This window comes from Amborella trichopoda, chromosome 6, assembly GCF_054954075.1.
Source record: "Amborella trichopoda isolate Santa Cruz 75 chromosome 6, AtrichopodaSantaCruz75HAP2 v2.0, whole genome shotgun sequence".
Lineage (NCBI taxonomy): Eukaryota > Viridiplantae > Streptophyta > Magnoliopsida > Amborellales > Amborellaceae > Amborella > Amborella trichopoda.
The window spans coordinates 51869697-51892033 of record NC_142341.1 but is presented as its reverse complement, the minus strand read 5'-3'; the positions used below and the strand labels follow the sequence as shown (position 1 = coordinate 51892033).

At 35.3% G+C, this 22337-nt stretch overlaps 3 protein-coding genes across 11 annotated transcripts; all 3 read left to right on the top strand.

The window, feature by feature from the left end:
- Positions 1-985: 985 nt before the first annotated feature.
- LOC18448640 (putative terpene synthase 11) lies at positions 986-8978 on the top strand. 9 transcript variants are annotated; one of them, XR_016057377.1, is made up of 8 exons: positions 1016-1630; positions 1851-2042; positions 2996-3248; positions 4363-4735; positions 5739-5957; positions 6077-6215; positions 6467-6708; positions 7611-8062. XR_016057377.1 is itself a non-coding variant. In XM_088869266.1 (8 exons), the coding sequence occupies exons 1-8, from the start codon at positions 1574-1576 to the stop codon at positions 7920-7922; spliced, it is 1794 nt and encodes a 597-aa protein (XP_088725392.1). In that variant the 5' UTR covers positions 1016-1573; the 3' UTR covers positions 7923-8978. The 9 variants fall into 9 exon arrangements, 6 of the variants coding, with proteins under 6 accessions (XP_011628774.2, XP_088725392.1, XP_088725391.1 ...); XM_088869266.1 differs by having other exon boundaries at positions 6460-6708; positions 7611-8978; XR_016057375.1 differs by having other exon boundaries at positions 1249-1630; positions 1851-2075.
- On the top strand, positions 8665-10067 carry LOC148781865 (uncharacterized). Its single transcript, XM_088870912.1, has 3 exons — positions 8665-8710; positions 9151-9175; positions 9392-10067. The coding sequence occupies exons 1-3, from the start codon at positions 8665-8667 to the stop codon at positions 10065-10067; spliced, it is 747 nt and encodes a 248-aa protein (XP_088727038.1).
- An 867-nt stretch (positions 10068-10934) lies between these two features.
- LOC105421769 (uncharacterized) lies at positions 10935-11540 on the top strand. Its single transcript, XM_011630473.1, has one exon. It carries the CDS (start codon positions 10935-10937, stop codon positions 11538-11540), a length of 606 nt encoding a protein of 201 aa, XP_011628775.1.
- Positions 11541-22337: the final 10797 nt, after the last annotated feature.

Here is a 22337-nt window from a genome sequence, read left to right as displayed (position 1 = left end):
TAGCTATTCAACAACAAATAAGACAACTTGAAATCTAATGGCGGGTTGTGACCTTGTTGCTAATAATTTGGGTATACGATGGTAAAGAAAGAGGAAAAACAAAAAAAACAAAACAAAGAAGCTCATACTGAGGGTGGTAATGGACCCAGCCAAACCTCGGACTTGACGGGATGGACCTAGGATCCAATGGGTATGGGTATGGGTCCAACTTTTGGACCCGACGGGTTGGATCCGAGTCCAAAACCTGGACCCAAATACATTCAGGTTTGGGTCTGGGTCCAAAACCTGACCCATACCCAACCCATTGCGACCCCTACTCTCAAGCCACTCACCATGAGCATGAAGATATGTTCTTCGCATTTTTTTGAACACCTCCAATGGTCCCACAAGTGTGGCCCTAAATTTCATCAAGTTTATAATTTATGCAACACAGACCTTTAGCTAGGGCGGCATTCTGGCTGGAGCACGTTGTACACTTACTACCTTGTGAAAGAGCCTTAATTTGTTCGAATTGGAATTTTTTTCATAGATCAGTGGGGAAGGCATCCCCCGCCCATTTTAAGAATGGAATTTGAGACAGTGTTGTGTTAAACACCACCCCAACCACCTGTACTTTGACCCCAACCATCTATACTTCGAGTCCAATTCTAAAACCCAGAATTTTGTGATTCATTTTAAATTCATTGGACAAGTATTATTAAAATAAAAATAAAATACATTCGATTTTAAGTTTTTAAATGCTTAAATCTGATTGTCCAAACATTAGACAGTCTAGTTCCATTTTAAGCATTACATTGTTTCAAGGCATATATAGAAAATGTATAGAATTTTTCCTTTAGGGGGAGGAACATAAATTGCCAAATTTACTGATGGGAGAAAGTGAATTATATGATCTTAATGGGAGCATATAATCTTTTGGATTCTTGGAAAGTGCCATTAGGTCTTGTCATCTTTTTTATTGCCAACACGTCTGCAGCTAATAATCTGTGTCCGTCATAAGAACTCCATATGTCATCTCGTACCTCCGCCCTCGTCCGGGCCCTGGCCCTGGCCCTTGCCCTTGTCCTAGCCCTTGTTGTCCCTCTTGGGCCCTTGCCCTTGGTGTCCCTCTTGAGCCCATCTTCAATAATGCTACTTAAGTTCTTGACGCATTCAATAATGCTACTTGAGTTCTTGACGCATGAGATGGATTATCTCCAATAATGCTAATTGAGTTCTTGACGCATTCAATAATGCTACTTGATGAGATGTATAGCCCCCGAAAGTGACTCCAAGTTGCTATGTAAAATGAATAGGCAGGCGAAAGTGACTTCAACTTGCTAATTTGATTCACTCATCTACCACAACTCTCTTCCATGGAGGCTTTGAATCAATGTCCAACTGTAGGCAAAGATATCTTCTTTCGTGAATCAACGCTGTCAAATATTGCATTTATTCTAGGAAGCGAATTTGACTGCAGATTGCCTGGCTAAGCAGGTGGCATTCATGACTCAAGCCACAGTTTGATGGGTCCGTCCCCTGGGTTTTGCCACTCCCTTCATTTTAGACGACGCCAATAACCCCCTTGAAAGATATGTTAAGGTGGGAACTCATCATCTCCACTGACTTACTAAATGGGAATGGGGTTAAGGTATGTTAAATTTCTCCCTACTTCCACTTGTGCTATAAATACTTAACCTTTGATTACATCTTAGCACATCTCATTCTCTCCCTTTGCTTGCCTGCCCAGCCCTCACCTTGCCTGCATATCTCTTCCCCAAACCCCCCAAAAAGACACCTCTCTTTCACCCTAATCTCTCTCTCTCTCCAAGTCACAACCTAATCTTTTCATCTCTCTCTCTTATTTGCAGCTCTTTTCCCTCAAGGTATTAAACATGGTTGCTTTGCCCATCACCACCCCAGCATCACTAGGTCGATGCCATCTAATCTTTACCACAAGCTTGACTGGTAGAACCTCAGGGTTCCATAGCTATAGGAGAAAACTTGGCCCCATGTGCTCAATGAAGTCATCTCACATGAGCAAGAGAGAGACCTCTTCTAAGGTTTCTGATCCACCATTTGTAAATGATCACACGGCATGTATTGTTAATTTGGCAAGCAAATCTGAAATTCTATGGGGCCGGCTAGTTTTTGTTGTTTTTTTTTTTTTTTGCCTTTTTTGTTTGGTACTTCAATGGGGTTTTTTGGTACTACAACGGGGAAGACATGTCCTTACCTGATTTTTTTTCAAATAGTTTACGAGTTAGTTTTTAACGGTGTTAGTGGCACGATGTCAATGGGAATAAAAACCACAACGTGGTAGTCAGAGTGCTACCACCACAACCCCAGCTCCGTTCCCTAGTCTGATCAGTTTGATAGCGTATTGAATCCTAGCCTAGTTCAATCCTCTAGAAATCCAATCTAGAAAACACACATAATTTTATATCTTTAAAATATTTTGGAGTTTTGATTGGCTTTGAAGAGTTACCTGGGTAAACTAAAACTTAAAAGGTAAACCATGTCTTATTTAGGAAAAATTATGTCTGTACCATACATTTAAATATGGCAATTACAGACTAGTTCAAATTTATGGACAACTTAAATGGACCTCCATGCCATAGTTGCTTGTCACTGTAATAAACTTTTAGTCGATGTCTCCAACATCAGACCATCTAATTTGAAAAAATTATGAGAGATAGAGGGTCTGATGTTTCCAACATCAACTGGTCCCTATACTTTACATATTAAAAATAAATAAGAACGCGACCCGTTATTTGGAATATCGGACTAGGACAAAATAGGGGAAAAAAGGGTGTCAGGTGGTTTTAAAGAAAAGCTCGTCTGATGTTGTAAATATCATTCCAGTGTACTTCTACGTAAATTTTCCATAAATTTGGTAAAATTCGTAGTAACCATATTTGACATGCATATTTTTTTTCTTTTATATATTAGGATGTCATGGATTACATATATCTAGACCCTTCTTCTTTCTCATTCTACAGTGATTTTTAAATAGGTTGAACATCATGGGAAGTCAATTGAAGAACTAAGGGAAGAAGCTAGAAGAATGCTCATGGCTGAAAATGGTGGAGAAAGGATCCTTAATCTCATGGACTTATTGCAACATCTAGGATTAGCACACAACTTTGAGAGAGAGATAGAACACGCTTTAGATCTCATCTATCAGAGAAACGACGGTTACGATGATTTGTCTTCGGTGTCCCTCCGGTTTCGACTTCTAAGACAAGAAGGATACAATGTGTCCTCAGGTTAGTAGACTGTCCCTCTCTCTTAGGGGTGGCAATGGACCCGGACCTGACGTCGGAGCTAACTCAAGTCCGGGTATGGATCTATAATTTGGACCCAACGGGTTGTGTCCAAGTCCTAATATTGGACCCGAACACTAGTATTTAATATATAATATTCTAATGATATTTCAATAAATATAATTATTTTTTTAATTATAATATTTAAATTAGATATATATATACATAATATTTGGATGTATATATTTTGTTATTTTTGGGTCGGATCCAGGTCTTGATCCGATAACTTCGGGTTTGGGTCTCATAAATTTTTTTCAAATCCAAGTCTAGATCGGTCCAACCCTAGACCCGACCCGACCTATTTTCACCCCTACTCTCTCTCTCTCCCTCTCTGTAATAACTTGTAGAAAATATATTGATACCAACTATCTATTTAGGTATTATTTTCTTTAGGGGTTCTCTTTCAACTTGTTGGAAATGAATCGATGCCATCTATCGATTTTGGAAATACATTCACAATCTATCTATTAGGTCTTTTCTTTTCTAATGGTTCTCTCTCTCAACGTGTTGGAAATATATGGACACCATCAATCTAATTATTATTTTCAATACGTGAAGGAATTCCTACATAGACACTTGCTACCTAGGGAAAAGGGTTGGGGTCGTAGTGGTAGCACGTCCACACCTAAGTCACCGCTTTGTGGTTGTTATTTTGACTATAAAAACTTTAAAGAAGCTAACCCCTAATCTACTTGAAAAAATGGGTAGAAGCCTGTCTTCCCCACTAAATTACAGACAAAAAAGGACACTTGCTACCTACCAAGAAATCCATCATCAAACATTCTTTGCAAGGAACGATCTAACCATTGTTTATAAAATTGGATTGGGGCTCCAGTTTACTAGGGATCCAAGCCCTAGTCTTTGCAATCTGATTTGGGCGAGTTCTGAGTTGGACTAAGAATTTTAAACAAGAAAAATTAAAAACAATTCAAAAATTAGGAGACTCAGTTGATTCCTGAGTTTTTCCACCCAAAATCGCCGGCTTCCCAATCCGGTCCAACTTGTGCAATGATTACAATTTTTCAATTGCTAGTTCTAACTTTTGTTTCTAATCCAGATAATTTCAAGAAATTCACTCTCAAGGAAGGGAAATTCAATCCATGTCTGATTGAAGATGTGAGGGGAATGTTGTGCTTATATGAAGCTTCACACCTTGGTACACCAAGAGAAGATATATTAAATGAAGCTCTGGACTTCACTAGCAAGCATCTTAAAGGTGTGATGGAGGACTTGGAGCCAAACCTTGCAAGAGAAATAAGGAGTGCCCTAGAACTTCCTTTGCATAGAAGGGTGAATAGATTGATGGTGAAGGACAACATCATGGCATATGAGAGGTGCAAGGACAACAACAAAGTTTTGTTGGAGCTTGCCAAGTTGGACTTCAACATGGTACAATTATTGTACCAAAGAGAGATCAATGACATACTGAGGTGAGCCTCTATACTGCACAAATAGGGGTGGCAATCGGGCCATATCAACCCATCATCTTGGGTTCATGTCAGGATCCAACCAAGACTGCATCCAATACGGACCTGACTTGGTTGGATCAGTTCAGCTTTGGTTGGGTTCTAGATACACATAGATACATTAACAGGGAAGAATTGGAACTCTTGGTGTTATATTGTGGGTTTGCCACGCTGACCACCATGTTCAAGTGAATCTGTATAAAACAAGTGAATCTGTATAAAAATAAGTTTCCTAGCGAACATAAAAGACTTCAAAAAACTTGTTACATTAGGCAAAAGCTTTAATATGCCTTCCTTAGCAAGGGCATCATTTTCAATATTAGGCTCTCATTATACATGTCTAAGATTCTATGTTTTCTATCCGAGCCTGTCTAAGATTCTTCAAACACCGATTTGTTTCACCATTAGGTTGCTTTCCACTAGCCCACTGAGTCCCACATTTGTTGAGTCTGCTTCAATGATTTACTACTTGGTAATTGCCACACAAGCAGGCAAAGATAACTATATACTAATGTATTTATGAATTGTATACTATGAGATTATTTGTCTTTGTTACCAAGTCACATTTATTATTAGTTATTAGATGTCACAAAGTCATAATTACTATTAGCTATTAGATGTCAAATTGGATTGTCTGGGATGTACCACAAACCTCGAGAATTTTTTTTTTTCTCTGAATTTTGAGTCTAATCAATGACAAAACCACCTGATTTGAAATCTAATGGACAAGAGTGATTATGACCTCCTCGCATTAAAAGTAAAGTGTCTATTTGTATACTTCTCCTAATAATCAACACATGTATGATAACTAGTAAGATTTTAGATAAATATAATGACTCCCCCCCTTAAAGGTGTCTTGGGTTTTAAGGAGAAAAACTCTAGACATCATGTTGTGGTACCCTCCACCCTAACCCTCTATGTGTAGAGCTCATTCTCTGTTAATTATGCGTTTGTATTCTTTGCATAGGTGGTGGCGAGAACTTGGACTCACCAAGCAGCTTACTTTTGCCAGAGATCGTCCCCTAGAGTGTTACTTTTGGACGGTGGGGATCTTTTCTGAGCCCTCTTTTTCAAAGTGCAGAATGGAATTGACAAAAACCATAGCCCTCTTGTCAGTCATTGATGATATCTATGACATATATGGTTCTTTGGAGGAGTTAGAAATCTTCACAAATGCAGTCCAAAGGTTCAAGTTTGTGAATCCCTCTCATTGCCACTGCAATAAGTAGAAGGAAAAAGCAGTATCACCTTTGCAAATAGAAAAATCACATAAAGCAAATTTCATTTCTTGTTTTGCTCATGCAGATGGGATCTTTCTGCCATGGAGGAGCTTCCAGAGTACATGAAGATATGTTACTTGGCTTTGTACAACACCATTAACCAAATGGCAATTGAAATTTTGAATGACTATGGACGGAATGTTGTCATGCACTTGAAGAAAAGGGTAAGGACTCAATTCATTTTTTACTATCACCTCTTTTACTCATGAATCAAAGGCTGAGGTTTGTATATGGTGCCCACCTTATACTATACAATTATGGCGCACTTGTATATTTTGCCAAAAGATGTAGTTCCAACGTCGAAGGCTTTTCGATAGCTTGAAAGTCTATATTTAACCCTAATTATGAATTTAAAATTTCCTTGTAAATAGCCAAAAGCATGTATCTAACGATGTGGCGCATGTGTAGTGGTCAGATCTATGCCATGCATATCTTGTGGAAGCACAATGGGTCAGAAGAGGCTATGTTCCAACCCTAGATGAGTACCTGAGGACTTCAGCCATTACAGGAGGGACATATATGGCTTTGTTTCACAGCCTTTGCTTGATGGGAGACAAAGTGACAAGGGAAAGTAACGAAACAATTGATCAAAATCCAAACATAGTTTGGTGCTCTGCAGTGATCCTTCGACTTTGGGATGACTTGGGAACTTCGAAGGTACATTGCAATGCTGTAAAAATTACCAATTTGACTCAGGAATCGTTGGGGTCGGATCAAACTAGGATCCAACAATTCTAGGCCAAAACTCAGAATTGCCCCAGTCTCTTGGTTTTTTTATTTTTATTTTTTATTTTATATATATATATATATATATATATATATATATATATATATATATATATATATAGTGTGAGTATAAGGAACTCGGTTTCAAGTCCCCTAACAAGTCAAAGTCTGAGTCGACTTTTCAAACACTGATATATTGTCCTAAATTGAGTGGAGACACATCTTCCAATCCTCCAAATCACTGTCTCAAAAAGTTGAGTAGAGGCCATGAGACCATACTCATCCTTTTTAAATTTTTCCTTGGTCACCTTCCTCCAAACCAGTGTCTCAACTCTGAATCAAACCAGTGTCTCAACTCCGAATAGGGTATAATCCCGCCTGAATCCTAAACCTTGAACCCTCTTACGATTCTGAGTCACACCATGCTATATTTCTCATGAAAGATACCTAAGAATACTTAAAAATAGGTGATTCGGGAGAATTGACTTGGAATGGCCAAATCCAACTCTGAACTGCCGAGTTGGATGGGGATTATGAGGTAGGCGATTCTATTTCGAGGAACTTTGGAATTGAGAACTCTCCTATTTCTCAATTTATTTATTAAATTTATTTGTCATCTTGCCCCCCAAATAAGGCGATATGTATCGGACTCAACTATCTAACTTGCGTTTTTAGGGACTGATTCGGTCCCAAATTCCAATTTTTTAAATCACTAATATTAATAATAATGAAGTGAAACACATTTTATTTTCCCTCTGTTGTATTTTTGTTTCTTAAAATGCAATTCACACCTCAACTAGATCATATACTCACCCAATATTTGGCCTTTTTAGGATGAAAAAGAAAGAGGAGATGTTTCTTCAAGCATTGAATATTACATGAGAAACAATGGTAAATGTACGGAGGATCAGGCTCGAGAGAATATAAGAAGTTGCATTAGTGATACTTGGAAGGAGCTTAATTGGCACTACTTCCAATCATCTCCTTTCTCCAAGTCATTCTCTAAAGCAGCATTGAATCTTTCAAGAATGGCTCAAGTTATATATCAGCATGGAGACAATCCTAGTTTTCCTGCCATTGATGACCACATCAAGTCCTTCATGGACCCTATTCCTCTTCTAAACCAACAAGGTGTGGAGTTCTGATGCAGATCAAGATCTGGTTGCTACAAAACTTAAATTTAATTTTTTTTTAATTTTATTTGTAGAGATATGGGTAGACTTTTATTTTTGTTTATTATGGTTAATTTTTAGAAATAAGATTAATATGAGTTTTTTTTGTTTAATTTTTAGAAATAGGATTAATATGTGATACTCTGCAGTGATCCTTCGACTTTGGGATGACTTGGGAACCTCCAAGGTACATTGCAATGCTCGAAAAATTGCCAATTTGACTTAGGAATCGTTGGGGTCGGATCAAACTAGTAGTCAATGATTCTGGGCCAAAACTCAAAATTGCCTCCACCTCTTGTTTTTCTTTTTATAAAACTTCAAATTTTTTATGTTAAAATTTTCTAGGTTGACTCACACTCGTGCGAGTCTAAGAAACTCGGCTTCAAAGCCCCTAACAAGTCAAACCTGAGGTCGACTTTTCAAACACTGGTATATTGTCCTAAATTGAGTGGAGACTATGAGACATCTTCCAATTCTACCCTTTTGCACCTTCCTCTGAACCACTGTCTCAAAAAGGTTATTAGAGGCCATGAGACAATACTCATCCTTTTTAAATTTTTCCGTGGTCACCTTCCTATATATCAGTGTCTCAAAAATTACAATCAAACTCCAAATAGGCTTTGATCCAACCTAAACCCTAAACCCTGAAACCTCCAACAATTCTGAGTCATACCATGCTATATTTCCCATGAAAGATATGGAGAATTGACTAGGAATGGCCAATCCAACTTTGAACTGCCGAATTGGATTGGGATTACGAGGTAAGAAATTGTGGTTCAAGGGACCTTGGAATTGTCGGTTCTCCTATTCTTTTATTTACTTATTAAATTTCTTTGTCATCTTACCCCTTACATCAGGGGATATGTGTCGGACTCAGCAATCCTTGATGGACCCTATTTCTCTCCTAAACCAACAAGATGTGGAGTTCTAATGCAAATCAAGATCTGGTTTCTAAAACTTTAAAAAGATCAAGGAAGCGTCAATGTATAAAAAAGCTTGACATGAATAAAAAATAAAATGATCTTTGCAGATCGTGTAGAGAGAGAGAGAGAGAGAGAGAGAGAGATAGAGTGGCTCTTTGTGGGTATTTTCTTTCTTCCTTCTTGTACTTGTGGGCACGTAGCGGAGGGCTCGGATCCGGATGTTTGTTATCTTCTTACTCATTTCTTCTTTACTTTTTCTTTCTCTCTCTAAATTGCAGTTATTTTGCTGGTTATTGGAGATTGGTAATTTTCGACTACATCAAGTTCCAAATTTATGATGTGGTGTCAGTTATTTAAAGTAGTTGTGGTCTAGGAACTACGTCAAGGCTTGACTGGTTAGTTGTTGACCTTAGCAATGGTATATCTCTAGTTTGATTCTCATAACTGAACTACCCAAAAAAGAAAGTAGTTAAAGTTCCAATTAATATTTTGGGGTTCTAGTGTTGTTGCTTTTGATAGTATTGATGCTTGTGGAGCATCTGGTGGTTTGTGGGTCTTATGGGATCCAACAATTATCCAGAATTTTGCCACATTTAAATGTGATTTCTTTTTACTTTTGGGTTTTGGTGGTCGTAAAGTTGGGTTTCAATGGGCCATTGTCAATGTGTATGGACCCTTTAGTGTGGCTTTGAAAGAAGGTTTTCTTTTGGAGTTAAGTTATGTTATTCATTCTTCTGAATTTCTGGTTGTGGTTGGTGGGGATTTCAATTTAATTCATTGGCCTGATGAGAGCTTGTCCGGTACTCCTATTAATTCTTCTATGAGATGTTTTAATAGATTTATAGAGAATCATTCTTTTATGGATCCCCTTATTATTGGGGCCAGGTTCACCTGGTCCAATAATAGTATGTCTAACTTGGCAATGTCGAAGTTAGATAGGTTTCTGTTCTCAATAGAAGGGTTGGACGAGTACCCAATGTCTTCGGTGAGGGCACTGTCGAGATTGTCCTCAGATCATTGTCCCATCCTTCTTAATTCGGGGATCTTAAAAGGAGGTCCTAACCCTTTTAGGCTGGACTTGAGTTGGCTGCAAGAAAAGCAGGTGGTTGACCTTATTACCAATACTTGGGTGAATACAGTGGTGGAAGGCTCCATGGATTTCCAGCTGCATAGTAAGCTACTAAATATCAAGTGAAAATTGATTAGGTGGAAACAAGAAAACAAATTTAATGTTAAGGCAAGAATAGATGGAGTTTTAGTAGAATTGGAAGCGATAGACATAAATGTCCAGACCTCAGGGGTGATTTCTGAATAGATAGTTTTGGAGCGTAATTTGAAGAGCTTAGAGTTGGAAGAGCTGTGCAAATCTGAGGAGATTTACTAGAGGCAAAGATCTAGAACAAAATGGCTTAAAGAAGGATATCTCAACACCAAGTATTTTCATGCAATTGCTAGTGCTAGAAAGAGGTAAAATGATGTTTTTGGTTTATCAATTTCTAGTATTGATTCAAAAAATGAAAATACATTTGAAAATGTTGTGGTGAACCATTTTAAAAAGGCTTTTACTAAAGAAGTTAATTTTACCCCATCTTTGAATAGAGTTCCCTTCAAAAAGCTTTCTTTACAGTTGAGAAATGAACTAGAAAGAGAGGTCACAAGTGAGGAATTACAGAAAGCGGGCACCGGGACCTGATGGCTTCCCTTTGGCATTCTTTCATAAATTTTGATCGGTGGTTAAAGGGGAAGTCTTAGAATTTGTCAAAAGCTTTATGATCAGGGGTCAAATTTTTAAAGGTGTAAATTCTACTTTTTTGGCTTTGATTCATAAAAAAGTGATGATTTCTAGTCTCTCAGATATAAGGCCTATAAGCTTGTTGACTAGCCTGCATAAGATTGTTGCTAAGGTGTTGACAAAGAGGTTGAAGGTGGTTTTGCCTTTTCTCATTTCTAGTACTCAATCTGCTTTCATTCAGGATCGTCAAATTACATATAGTGTTTTGTTGGCTCAAGAATGCATTCACTCTAGAGTTATTAGTAGCCAGGTATCATATTTAAGTTGGATATGGAAAAGGCATATGATCGGGTTGAATGGGGGGTCTTTTTGGAAATTCTGAGAGGTATGGGTTTTGGTGAGAGATGGAGATCTTGGATTTTTTGGTGCCGCTCCTCAGCACATTTCTCAGTTTTACTTAAAGGTAGTCCAGTGGGTTTCTTTAATGCCTCTAGAAGGTTACGACTAGGGGATCCTTTGTCTCCTTCCCTCTATAAAATCAATGCTGAATGTTTTAGCTTTTTGCTAAATAGGGTGGAGAATGAGGGTTATTTTAATGAATTTCAGGTTGCTAATTCTGATATTCAAATATCTCGTCTTCAATATGTTGATGGTACCCTTATTTTCTGTGAGGTAGAGCCATTACAAGTTTCAAATATTGCAAGGTTTTTGGATATTTGTGAAGCCACTCTAAGTCCGAAAGTAAATTTTCATAAATCTTCCATGGTTGGGATTAGCTGTGATGGAGGGGTGACAGAGGAGTTAACATCTATTATGGGCTATAAGGTTGGATCCTTTCTTGTTACTTATTTGGGTCTTCCCATCTCTGATTCAAGGCTATCGATTGCAGTTTGGGATATAATGCTTGAAAGAGTTCAAGCTAAATTGGATTTGTAGAAGTATAAGTATCTCTCTTTTGGTGGAAGGGTTATTTTGTTAAAATCGTGTTTATCAAATATCCTAGTTTACCAAATGTCTCTGATTAATATGCTTGCTTCGGTTGCTTGAAAATTAGAAAAAATAATGCGGGATTTCCTTTGGGGCTCTAACTCAGATGGGAGGAAGTTTCACTTGCTTAGATGGGATAGGGTGTGTATGCCTAAGAGAGAAGGTGGTTTGGGATTAAGGAGGATTAAGGTTTGTAATCAAGCACTTTTATGTAAGTGGTGGTGGAGAAATTTAAAGCTAAAAAATCATCTTTGGTTCAAAGTTCTCTTGGCTAAGTATGGGATTGATAGATTCCAAATGTGATTGGGTAATAGGCATGGAAGAGAGGTCTCACAAGTGTGGAAGGCTATCTATAGATGCAAGCCGATTGTTTCAGGGTATTCAAGGTGGAACATTGGCAGTCAAGTATCTTTATGGCATCATAAATGGGTACGAGAATTTCCTTTGACAGTTGCCTTTCCTGATCTTTTTGGATTGGTAACCTAGCCTAACTTGACTATTCGTGATGCTATATAGAGGAGACGTACGCAATGTTCTTGGAATATCTCCTTCTCTTATGGCTAGCTAAGTAACCACCTTCTTTCCCAATGGTATGCTCTAATGGAAATTTTGGAAACTGTTTATGTTGCTGGTGATGCAGAGGTTGAAATTATTTGGGAGATTGAGAGTGATGGGATGTTTTTGGTTAGGTCCTGTTATAACTTATTGTTCCATGATAGGCTAAGATGGTCTAATTCCATAGTGGCATCTATTTGGAAATGGCCGATACCCCATAAGGTATAATGTTTTATTTGGGTTGCTTCTTTAAACAAGATTTTAACCATCAATAATTTGATTAAAAGGGAGAAAATTTTGCCCAATGTATGTTTGTTATGCAAAGAAGATGGGAAATCAGGGGCACATCTGTTGATTCTTTGTCTTTTTACAGCACGTGTTTGGTATTAGTTGTTTTTCGCTCTTGGCGTACATTTGGTACTCCCTCAAACGGTGGAAGGGATTATTTCTCAGCTGTCTGTTGGCCATTTGTCTGCAATTGGTAAGGTTATATGGAAGATATATAAAGGGGCTATCCTGTGGGAAATATGGAAGGAGACGAATAGAAGAACTTTCGATGGGAAATCTTTATCCTTTGAGAAGATTTTAATCAAAGTTAAGCATTCTACTTGGTTGTGGTTGTCTATGATTAAAGAAGGATAGGGGGTTTCAATAGTTGATGTCATGACAAATCTTATCAATCACTTTTTCCATGGGAATACACATACTAGACCAAGGTGTTTTTGGGTGGCACCTGCAGTTGGTGGTATTAAGCTCAATTTTGATAGGAGTTCTCTGGGAAACCCAGGTATTGCTGGAATTGGTGGTGTTGCACGCAATTCCTCGAGTTTTATTGTCTTCTCCTTTACTGATCCGATTGGGGTAAAAACAGCTAATTTTGTTGAATTGAGTGCTCTTTTGTGTGTGGTGAAAATTATTATTGACAAGAATATAAGAGCTAATCTGTGGATTGAAGGGGATTCTTTGAATGTGATTAAGTGGTGCAATAAGGAACAGAAGGTTCCATGGGAGCTTTGGTCGTTGTGGTTGAATATTATGGATCTGGTGAAAGAAAAACCTATGTAATCTTTTGCCGGGGAAATACAATTTTTTTTTTTTTTAATAATATCACCCCTTATAAGTTTGGCAACAAGATCACTCACAAATGGTCTTATTACAAACAATAGAAATTCAAAAAATAAATAACACATCATTAAAATAAATCTCAACTACTTGATGTCATTCATACAACCTAATAATGTACTTGATAATATAAAATAAAAGAACAAACAATTAAAAGAAAAGATGCCGGAGATTGCCTCAACCGGGCTTTTTACACCCCACACCAAGTCACCATATCCAATGGCGCGAGATCAGCAGTGTAGCTTCAATCTCAAACCAGGAAAGCTAATTTCGGCCAAACTAGGTAACCACCCTTAAATCTCTAAAAAACCCTAACTCTAAAAGAATTAGACTCAAATCCTAATTTTTCTAACCCTTAGATTAGATCATGAGAGAGAGAGAGTCTCTATGTTGGAATGTGTCCCCTAGGGTCTTTTTAGGAGAGAGAGAGTAGAGAAAGAAAATTAGAGAGCAGAGAGAGAGGGGCGTGGCCCCTAGAGAAGAGAGAGAGAGAGTTTATGGGAGAGAGAGATGTGTGTAGAGATGGAGGCGGAGCACCCTTATTTATAGTGAAATTTAGGTCTAGGGTTTCCCATAGTTTGCCTCTTTCTTGAGATTGAATATGGACTTTTGATCAACGTGACTTATGAGGTGAGAGATCTGAGTCATCCATTCTATAAAGAGAGATCAACATTATGGAATGTGCATGAACCATTATCCCCCTTTCCTTAAACTATTTTCCCATCAATATATTTAAATAAATTAAATCCATTAAAGATATAAGGCATACCATAAATTGCCCATTTCATCTAATATTTTCCATAATAATATTTCAATAATATCAAGTTAAGATATTCCTTCAATAATCAAGATAAGATATGGTCAATATTTCTTAATCAATATTTGATATTATGCTATAAGATATAGTTACTATATTTAATAAACTTGAAGACAAAGCAACAAAAGAATGTATCCAAGGGTGGGGCGTGCCACCCATGTATCGTACGTGGGGCCCCACCTAACACCCACATGGTGAGCCCATGTGCACTATGGGCCCCCATGTATTTTTCAATAAATATTTAAAAATTAAATAAAATGAATTTTTAAACATTATAACTTTGTAAATTAATAACTTCATTTTTATAAGTCCAAAAATAAGAAATAAAATATCAAATGACTTATAAAAATTCAAATAATAAATTTAAAATAATTTAATAATAACACAATTAAATTAATATGATGGGAAGTGAATCCATATGGTTCAGGAATTCAATCAACGGTCACGAGGTACTCCACCTTCAACTGTGGATTACAGACCACACATACTTTATCGAACCGACCCAGTGTTTCTCATGACCCACAGTCCAAGCAGGGGCTCATTAGCGGGTCACCAAAGTCTGGTCGATGGGTCAAGGAGTCACAATCTTAGTCTGTGGATTACAGGTCCTCCCCTAGAAAAAAGTCAAGGTTACCATGAACTGATGCGACCACAACTGGCGCATAGAGGTATCTCTCGCACATACATGTGCTTCACTCAAAGGTGGATATCTAGCTTTCCCGAACGATCTATCTATATGCATGCCGGACTCTCTCGGTTCGACTTAGGAATCGTCTGCTACAGAGCCGGTTCCACGAAAAAACCGGGAATCGCCCGTGTTCAGAGAGAACCGGGCAATTCCGAATAGTGAATCGCAAGTCTCACAGAAAAAACCGGTATTTTTTTGGGTTTACACGTGGCAGCCTCACGAGAGTAACACGTGGCCACCGCCCGAGAGTGACACGTGGCCACACGTGGTAGCTCATCCACGTTTGCCTCCCTCACATTTCTACAGGCGCAACAAAAACTCTAATACACATGACTTTATAGAGAACCAAGCAACACTCATCCTTCGATGTGGGATAATTCTCACAAAAAGTCATTAAAGCAATATCATTGAATATATATTATTATGGAAGTTAGAAGAATCACATGTGGTGACGTGGCGATGTTGGTTGACAACACCGAATTTTGGGTGTATGCCTTGAGTTCGAACCCCATAGCAAACACCAAAAAATATTTTGAGTTCGAACCCCTTAGTGCACAACAATTTTTTTTTTTTTTTAGTTCGAACCCCTTAGCGCATAACCAAAAAATACAAAAAAAATTTTGTTGTCAAAAAAATAAACAAAGGCAGAAAATACTGTTGTAAAAAAATAGAAAAAATATAAAATAAAAGGCTTTTCAAGATAAAGATAAAAAAGATAATACAACATTTTTTTATTTTTCTTATAAAAAAATACAAGGTAATACAACAAGCATTTCTTGTAAAAAAAAATAAAAAAAAAGGCATAAAAAAAGAAAAAAGTACTTTGGCAGCATCATTTTTTTATTTTTCTTGTAAAAAAAAGTAAAAAATAATACAACAAGCAAAAAAAAAGTAGTACAACATCTTCTTCTTTTGTCAAAAAAAAAAAACAAAGATAATCAACAAGTATCATATTTTCTTGTAAAAAAAAATAAAAGATAACACAATAAGTATTTCTTGTCAAAAAAATAAAAGGTATTTCTTCATACAACCTAAGAATAAATGGTCTAATTATATTTTTTATTTCTATAACAAGATGGTCTTTAACATAAATTTAGTAATATTAATTTAAAGATAAGATTCATACAATGAGGCCATTTGAAATCTCTCTCTTTCTACTAACAATCTCTTCCACTAATTTATTCTAGAAACCTAAAAACTTAAAGAAAATTGGTACACATTCCAATAATTTCTACATTGATAACCAAATCTTTTATTTTATTTATTAATTTTTGTATTATAAATCATGCAGTGTACTATTTTTCTTACAGTTGTCAATAATACATTTTAAATTATATGATATTATAAAATATTTTGGATTTGTTATTATTTATATAATAAAATAATTACAAAATATTGTTGGTATATAATATTATAGTTAGTTAGGTTGTAATAATTTGGGTTTTTTTTCATGGATTAGGGTTTTCCGCCAATTCGAGATTTTAGTGGCCAAATTTTCATCGATTTAGTCAACTCTTTATTGTAGTCCATATATGATTATATAATTAATCCATGATAATTCTATGATTTCTTTTGTGTGATGTAAATTTAATAGTCAACATAAGTTCATATAGGGAAAGAGCATTTCAATATTCACAAATTGATGAAAAAAAATGAAAGTTAATAATGTAGTACCCTCATTTCTTATTGGATTCCTAAAAAACAACATTTATAATGAAGTTTAATAATTTTTTCGAATTTTTTTGAAGCTTTAATCCAACCGATTCAGCCGATTCCCGATCCAGATCGCAGATTTACCGATCCGGATCGGTTTTTGAGGTGCCCGATCCTGGTCACTGATCCACTTTTTAAACCATTGGTTGAACCTATTTCTGTTTCTTTCAATCATGTGTACTGGGAAGCAAACTCCATTGCCGATTCTTTGGCCAAGGGAGGTGCTTCGTTGCATCCTCTTTTAATTTCTTCTGATGTAATCTCTTTTATTTAGTCATTGATAAAGCTTTCGAATATTTGTCAAAAAACACACTTGCCTTTTTACCAAGATTCAACAAATGGATTGCATATTCACAACCAGTCTTTTTTCCTGTGCAGATATCAAGCAAGCACATTTTCCTTTGGTTAACTTAATGTTTTTGGCCTTTCAAGGGATAGAAACTCATGTGGGCCCATTTGGATGATATATATGTGTGTGGGGGAGAAGTATTTTGTGTGTACGCAGCCTTATAAAGAAATACTTCATATCTCACAATGTTGTTTTGGAGAAAAAAATCATCAAATTGAGCATCTCAACTTCGACAATCATATATTTGTAAAAAAAAAAAAAAAAAAATTTCCAAACTCTAATAATGGCTAATCTAGTGACATATCTTTTGGAATATTATTTTCAAATATTTATAAATATGTTTGATGAATACTATTTTTAGAGCATCAAATTTCATAATGATCGGGCTGAAATAGATTTAGAGGCCATCATAGGGGTTTCCTGAAACTGTAAGACTTTATCGACCTTGCTGAATATCATAAAGGTGCTTGCCCATAGAAACCGCACCCTATATATATTGTCATTTAAGATTAGTGTATTCTAGATCCGCAAATATCTATCAGTTTTTTATTGACACCATTATTGGTGAGCTTAATGTCATGTCTTGTTTGGCTGACGCCATCATAAATTATGTTAAGAATAGGAACAGATGCATAAGAACTGCCCAGAGTGAAGAAAACCCACAAATGAGTATCTCCAACAAAAATAAATAAAGAGAAAATCTATAACAAATTTTAGAGAAATATTAAATAAATTTTAGTAGAGAGAAGTAACAAAACTAACTATTTTAGTGAATCTTAGGACAATTATAAGTATTAAACCTGAGATAAATAACAAAAGAGCAAACGAGATATTCTAAAAAGAGATTGAGACCCATCTTATTCTAGAGTGAAAAATACCAAACCAATAAGATATTTCTACGCTGTGGGAGTAAAATGTCCATTTACTCCCTCGGGTAAAACCTCACCTGGAATTAATTTTGGGACCTCAAACTTTGGGGATGTAACCTCCTCAACCCCATAGATTGACCTCAATAAAAATAAATAAAAATCCTAATTATGGCCTCTATGCACTTGAAAAAAATAATGTCTTGAGATTGAGTAGAGACCATCCAATTTTAAATGATGAGATATAGGTGCTAGAAAACTCAAATGTTATTATTATTTTATTTTTTTTTACGAATAATCATCTAGTAATTTTTAAGTAATTTTCGAAATTTTAGATTGAAAAAATCCTCCCAAGTAAATCATCTGACTGAGGAAGTAAAAAACCATACTCCCAAGCATGCATAGTATACGTGCTCAATACGAAAAATCTAAATATAGACTATAACAAGCTCGGAGAAAACTAGTAAAGAGAAACCACAAATAAAAATGAACACAAATGCTAGAGTCATGTATGACGTAATATCATGTCCATCAACCAAGTAAACGTTATCATATATGCAAAAGTCTTTTAAAAAGCAACTTTTTTTTTACAATCACTTACAAGAGTACAATATGCAGTATAAAATATGGAGATATACAATTAGGCATCGTAGTACACTTAATGCCTTATTGTTGTTAACATTAGGGGTGGCATTTCCCACCCGGACCCGGACCCGGACCCGGATCCAAAAATATAATATAAGACCCGGACATGACTCAAAATTAAATATTTATTAATTTAACTATATTTAAATATTTCATATATCGGGACTCAAAAAATATTACTCGGGCCCGAATAGTGTTATGGTCTAAGATTTGAACCCTGTTCCGATCCACTGTTTCCCATTTTTTAACAAATATCCAGATCCAAATGGGGCATATCCCTCTGGTGCTAGGTCAGGTTTGGGTCTATTACCACCCGTATCTAACATTTATGCCATCACTCCACATAAGAAGAAAGTTCATATGTGGTTTCTAGGCTCACTCCTTTTATTTGTCTAATGATTTCATATTTTTTATGTTCATATTCCAATTTTTGAACATTTTTCATAATTTTTATTATAGAATGATTGTTTTGAATTTTGTTTGTCCTTATTTTGAAAGTTGACGGAATTCGAGGTGCAATTTTTTTTTTCCGTTTGTACTAAAAATTATCAAATCTTTCGATACTATGCGAGGGCTTATTTCATTTAGAGTTACAAAACCTATTGCTTGATATCCTTCATCCTCAATATTAACAAAATCTATAAAAATCACTTTTTCCCCAATTTTAACAGGATCACTAAGGATAAATTCTATTAATTTTTTCCTACCATTCATAGTATCAACTTCTTGTCTTTGTGAATATTTCACTTAATATTTTCATAATTTTTTGGTGCAAAAATTTATATTAACGCTAGTATCAAGAAATCACTCTACATTTTTCCAATTTTCACCTCTCCATCTACTGCAATTTTTGTTTGCACTAGTAATAGATTTTGAGAATGCATTATTTTTAAAATTTGATACATATTTTCTTTTGAAATTTCTTTATCTTTGAATGGTTTTTCAAATAATTTCGCATAATTACCATTATAATCACTATGAAAACTCTGTTTAATTTGTTCAATATGAACATCTTCATCAAAAAAACTAATGAATCATTAGATTCATCATCACTTGATAGAAAACTTACATAATCTTCTTCGATTATTTGGTAAGGGTAGGATGTCGAGCACTCTTCTTTTTGTTTATTATTTTCTCCCGAGACTACCTCCTTCTAAATAATCATCTTACTTTGTCTAACCTTTTCTTCATCTTCATTCTCATTTGTTTCAGCATCTTTTGGAGTAGAAGTAGAGATAGATATTAAAACCTTTCGAGATATCTATTATACGTCAAACTTGTTTTTTATGACTATGAAATCAACTCCTAAAAATTATTTTTCTAAAATTTCAACAACTACAGGTAGACAAAACTATTTTTGGGGCTAAATGTAGTTTCGATAGAGCATAAAATTTTCACCAAAATTATTATAATACACATTTCCCCAAGATTCAATCATATGCAAGGGATAAATTTCGGTAAATACACATTATTGTCTTTCAGACTTTTTCTTTGGGTGAGAAACGGGAAGACCATACACCATCCATGCAATAATTAAATCCATATCTCTTGTAGAATAATATTTGCTTCAATGGTGTAAGAACTTGATTTCAAGTAAAATATTATCATCAAAACAAGTTGTTTTTTGTTTTTCTGGATAGGTGATGTTATCATAAAGCCAAGTAGAAGTCATTTTTGCAAACTTCTTTGTTCTACCACGCTTCATTGCAGTAAAGAGGGAATCAAAATATTGAAGATATGCGCTTTGATACTGCGGTAAAAATTGAGCTCATATACAAAGAGAGTTATCATTCTTGAGGGTTTGCAAACTTCTCTTTCTTTTTTCTTTTTTTTTCCTTTTCCTTTTCCTTTTTCTTTTTCTTTTTTTTTTTTTATTTTTTTTAATTTTATTTTTTTTAATATTCAATAATGGAAATGATACGGTTTTATTAGCCTATGAAATTTCGAATCCAAATTCCATCTGAGACATGTATTTTGAGAGGATGGACTTATCCGGATGCAACTCCACCTCTCCTAAACAATGCCCTTTACACTGTACATATGGAAGTGCTCCTACTACTGTATTTTCTTTTATTTTCACTTTTTTATCCTTATACTGTTATTATTATCTTAATAAAATATACTTAGTGTTGAGGACAAAAAAAAAGAAAGAGTGCTCCTCCTACTATACTACGGACTTTTTTATACAATCTATCATAGAAAATCAATCATCTATATGGGGTGTGGTTTGCCTAGGGTTGCAACCTTTCCAAACTTTATCATGAGAAATTCTTAAGATGGTGTGAGAATCTATTTTTATCTCAAATTATAAAATTTTAACTCCAAGATGATTCAAATCAAGAAGATCTATGCATACATGAAATCTTCAAATAGAAGATCTATATATAACATGGATGGTTGAGATCATATGTTGCAAGATGTACTACAATTTAGGACTTGAAATTTCTTACTTTCTCTCTTTTTTGAAATCAATTACTATGAATTTCATTCACTGATGAACAATTACAAGGAGGTTCAAAAAGAAAAGGATGTAACCCAATAAATGTTGGTGCACACCACCCTTTACTAAAGCATCAACTTCTATATTAACCTCCTTAAAGCAATGAGATAACTCAAAAGAACCACCATGTAAAATAAAAAAGATTTCATTGAAAATACTGCATAATCTCCAAGGTGGCTGCATTTTCTCTTTTTGCCCAAACAATGACATTGCTTGAATCAGCTTCAATTATCTTTTGGCCCTCGAGGTTCTTTACGATATTTAAACTCTCTAAAAGAGCTCTTGCATCACCTTCATTCACTATTGTATGTCCACATGGTCCCGAGTAGGTGAATCTGTAATTATCCATATGATTTCTAATGGTACCACCATAATTTGCTAGGCCTGGGTTTCTAATCGAGCTTCCATCAAAGTTGAATATATATATATATATATATATATATATATATATATATATATATATATATATATATATATATATATATATATATATATATATATATATATATATATATATATATATATATAAAGCAATTTTCATGAGGAGGCATCCAAATAGCATTTTGAATCTATCTGTCATTATTAAGCTTAGCAACTTCATATGGATTCTCAAAAATCTGTAATTTTGGGATAAACTTACCATCTTTGTTTGTTCAAAACCATCCAGTCGTTGTTGCTAAGGTGTTGGACTTCAAAACTTCAATCTGACTTTGTGTCCCTTCAAATATTTTTCTATTTATCTCTTTCCAAATATTCCAAATAGTGCTGACCCATAAAGCTTTCCATAGCACAATGCCAACTTTCGACAGACCACGATTCATCCATTAAGAGATGATCAACTCTAGGATTTATGGGATCAGGATATTTAGATTCAACAACGTTCTACACTAGTTCCACATACTTAGAATGAAAGGACAATGTAAAAGAATATGGTCTACATTTCATTATCCCACAAACATAGCCAACAAACATCGACAATTATGAAACCTCTCTTACGAAGGTTATCCCTAGTAGATAGCTTTCTTTTAAGAGCTACTCACAAAAAAAGTATTGAAAAACTTTCTAATTTATCATCTCGACATCGGATGTATGAATATGAAAAAAAATAAACAGGTTTTAAGTTCTAGAAATAGTGCATCTTGCAACACATTACGTGGACCGTCCATTTTCAAGATTTTTATATATTTATAGATCTACTGAATTTTATTTATTTTTAGAATTTAAAATTTTATAATTAGATATGAAAATAGATTTTGAGATAATTCTAAAAATTATTTTATACCAAAATTAAATATTAAGATAAAATTTTGGAGGTGCGCTTTAACGGGATTGTTTAAGGTTGCAACCTCATAGAAACCACACCCATTGATTATTGACTAAGTGCAGTTATTCTCAGCTCTTATTTGAAAACCCCATTTTTATTTATTCATACCCCACAGTTTATATCCAACGACTTTTAAAGTGCCCTAATTTCTCCGTCTTTCTCTCTCT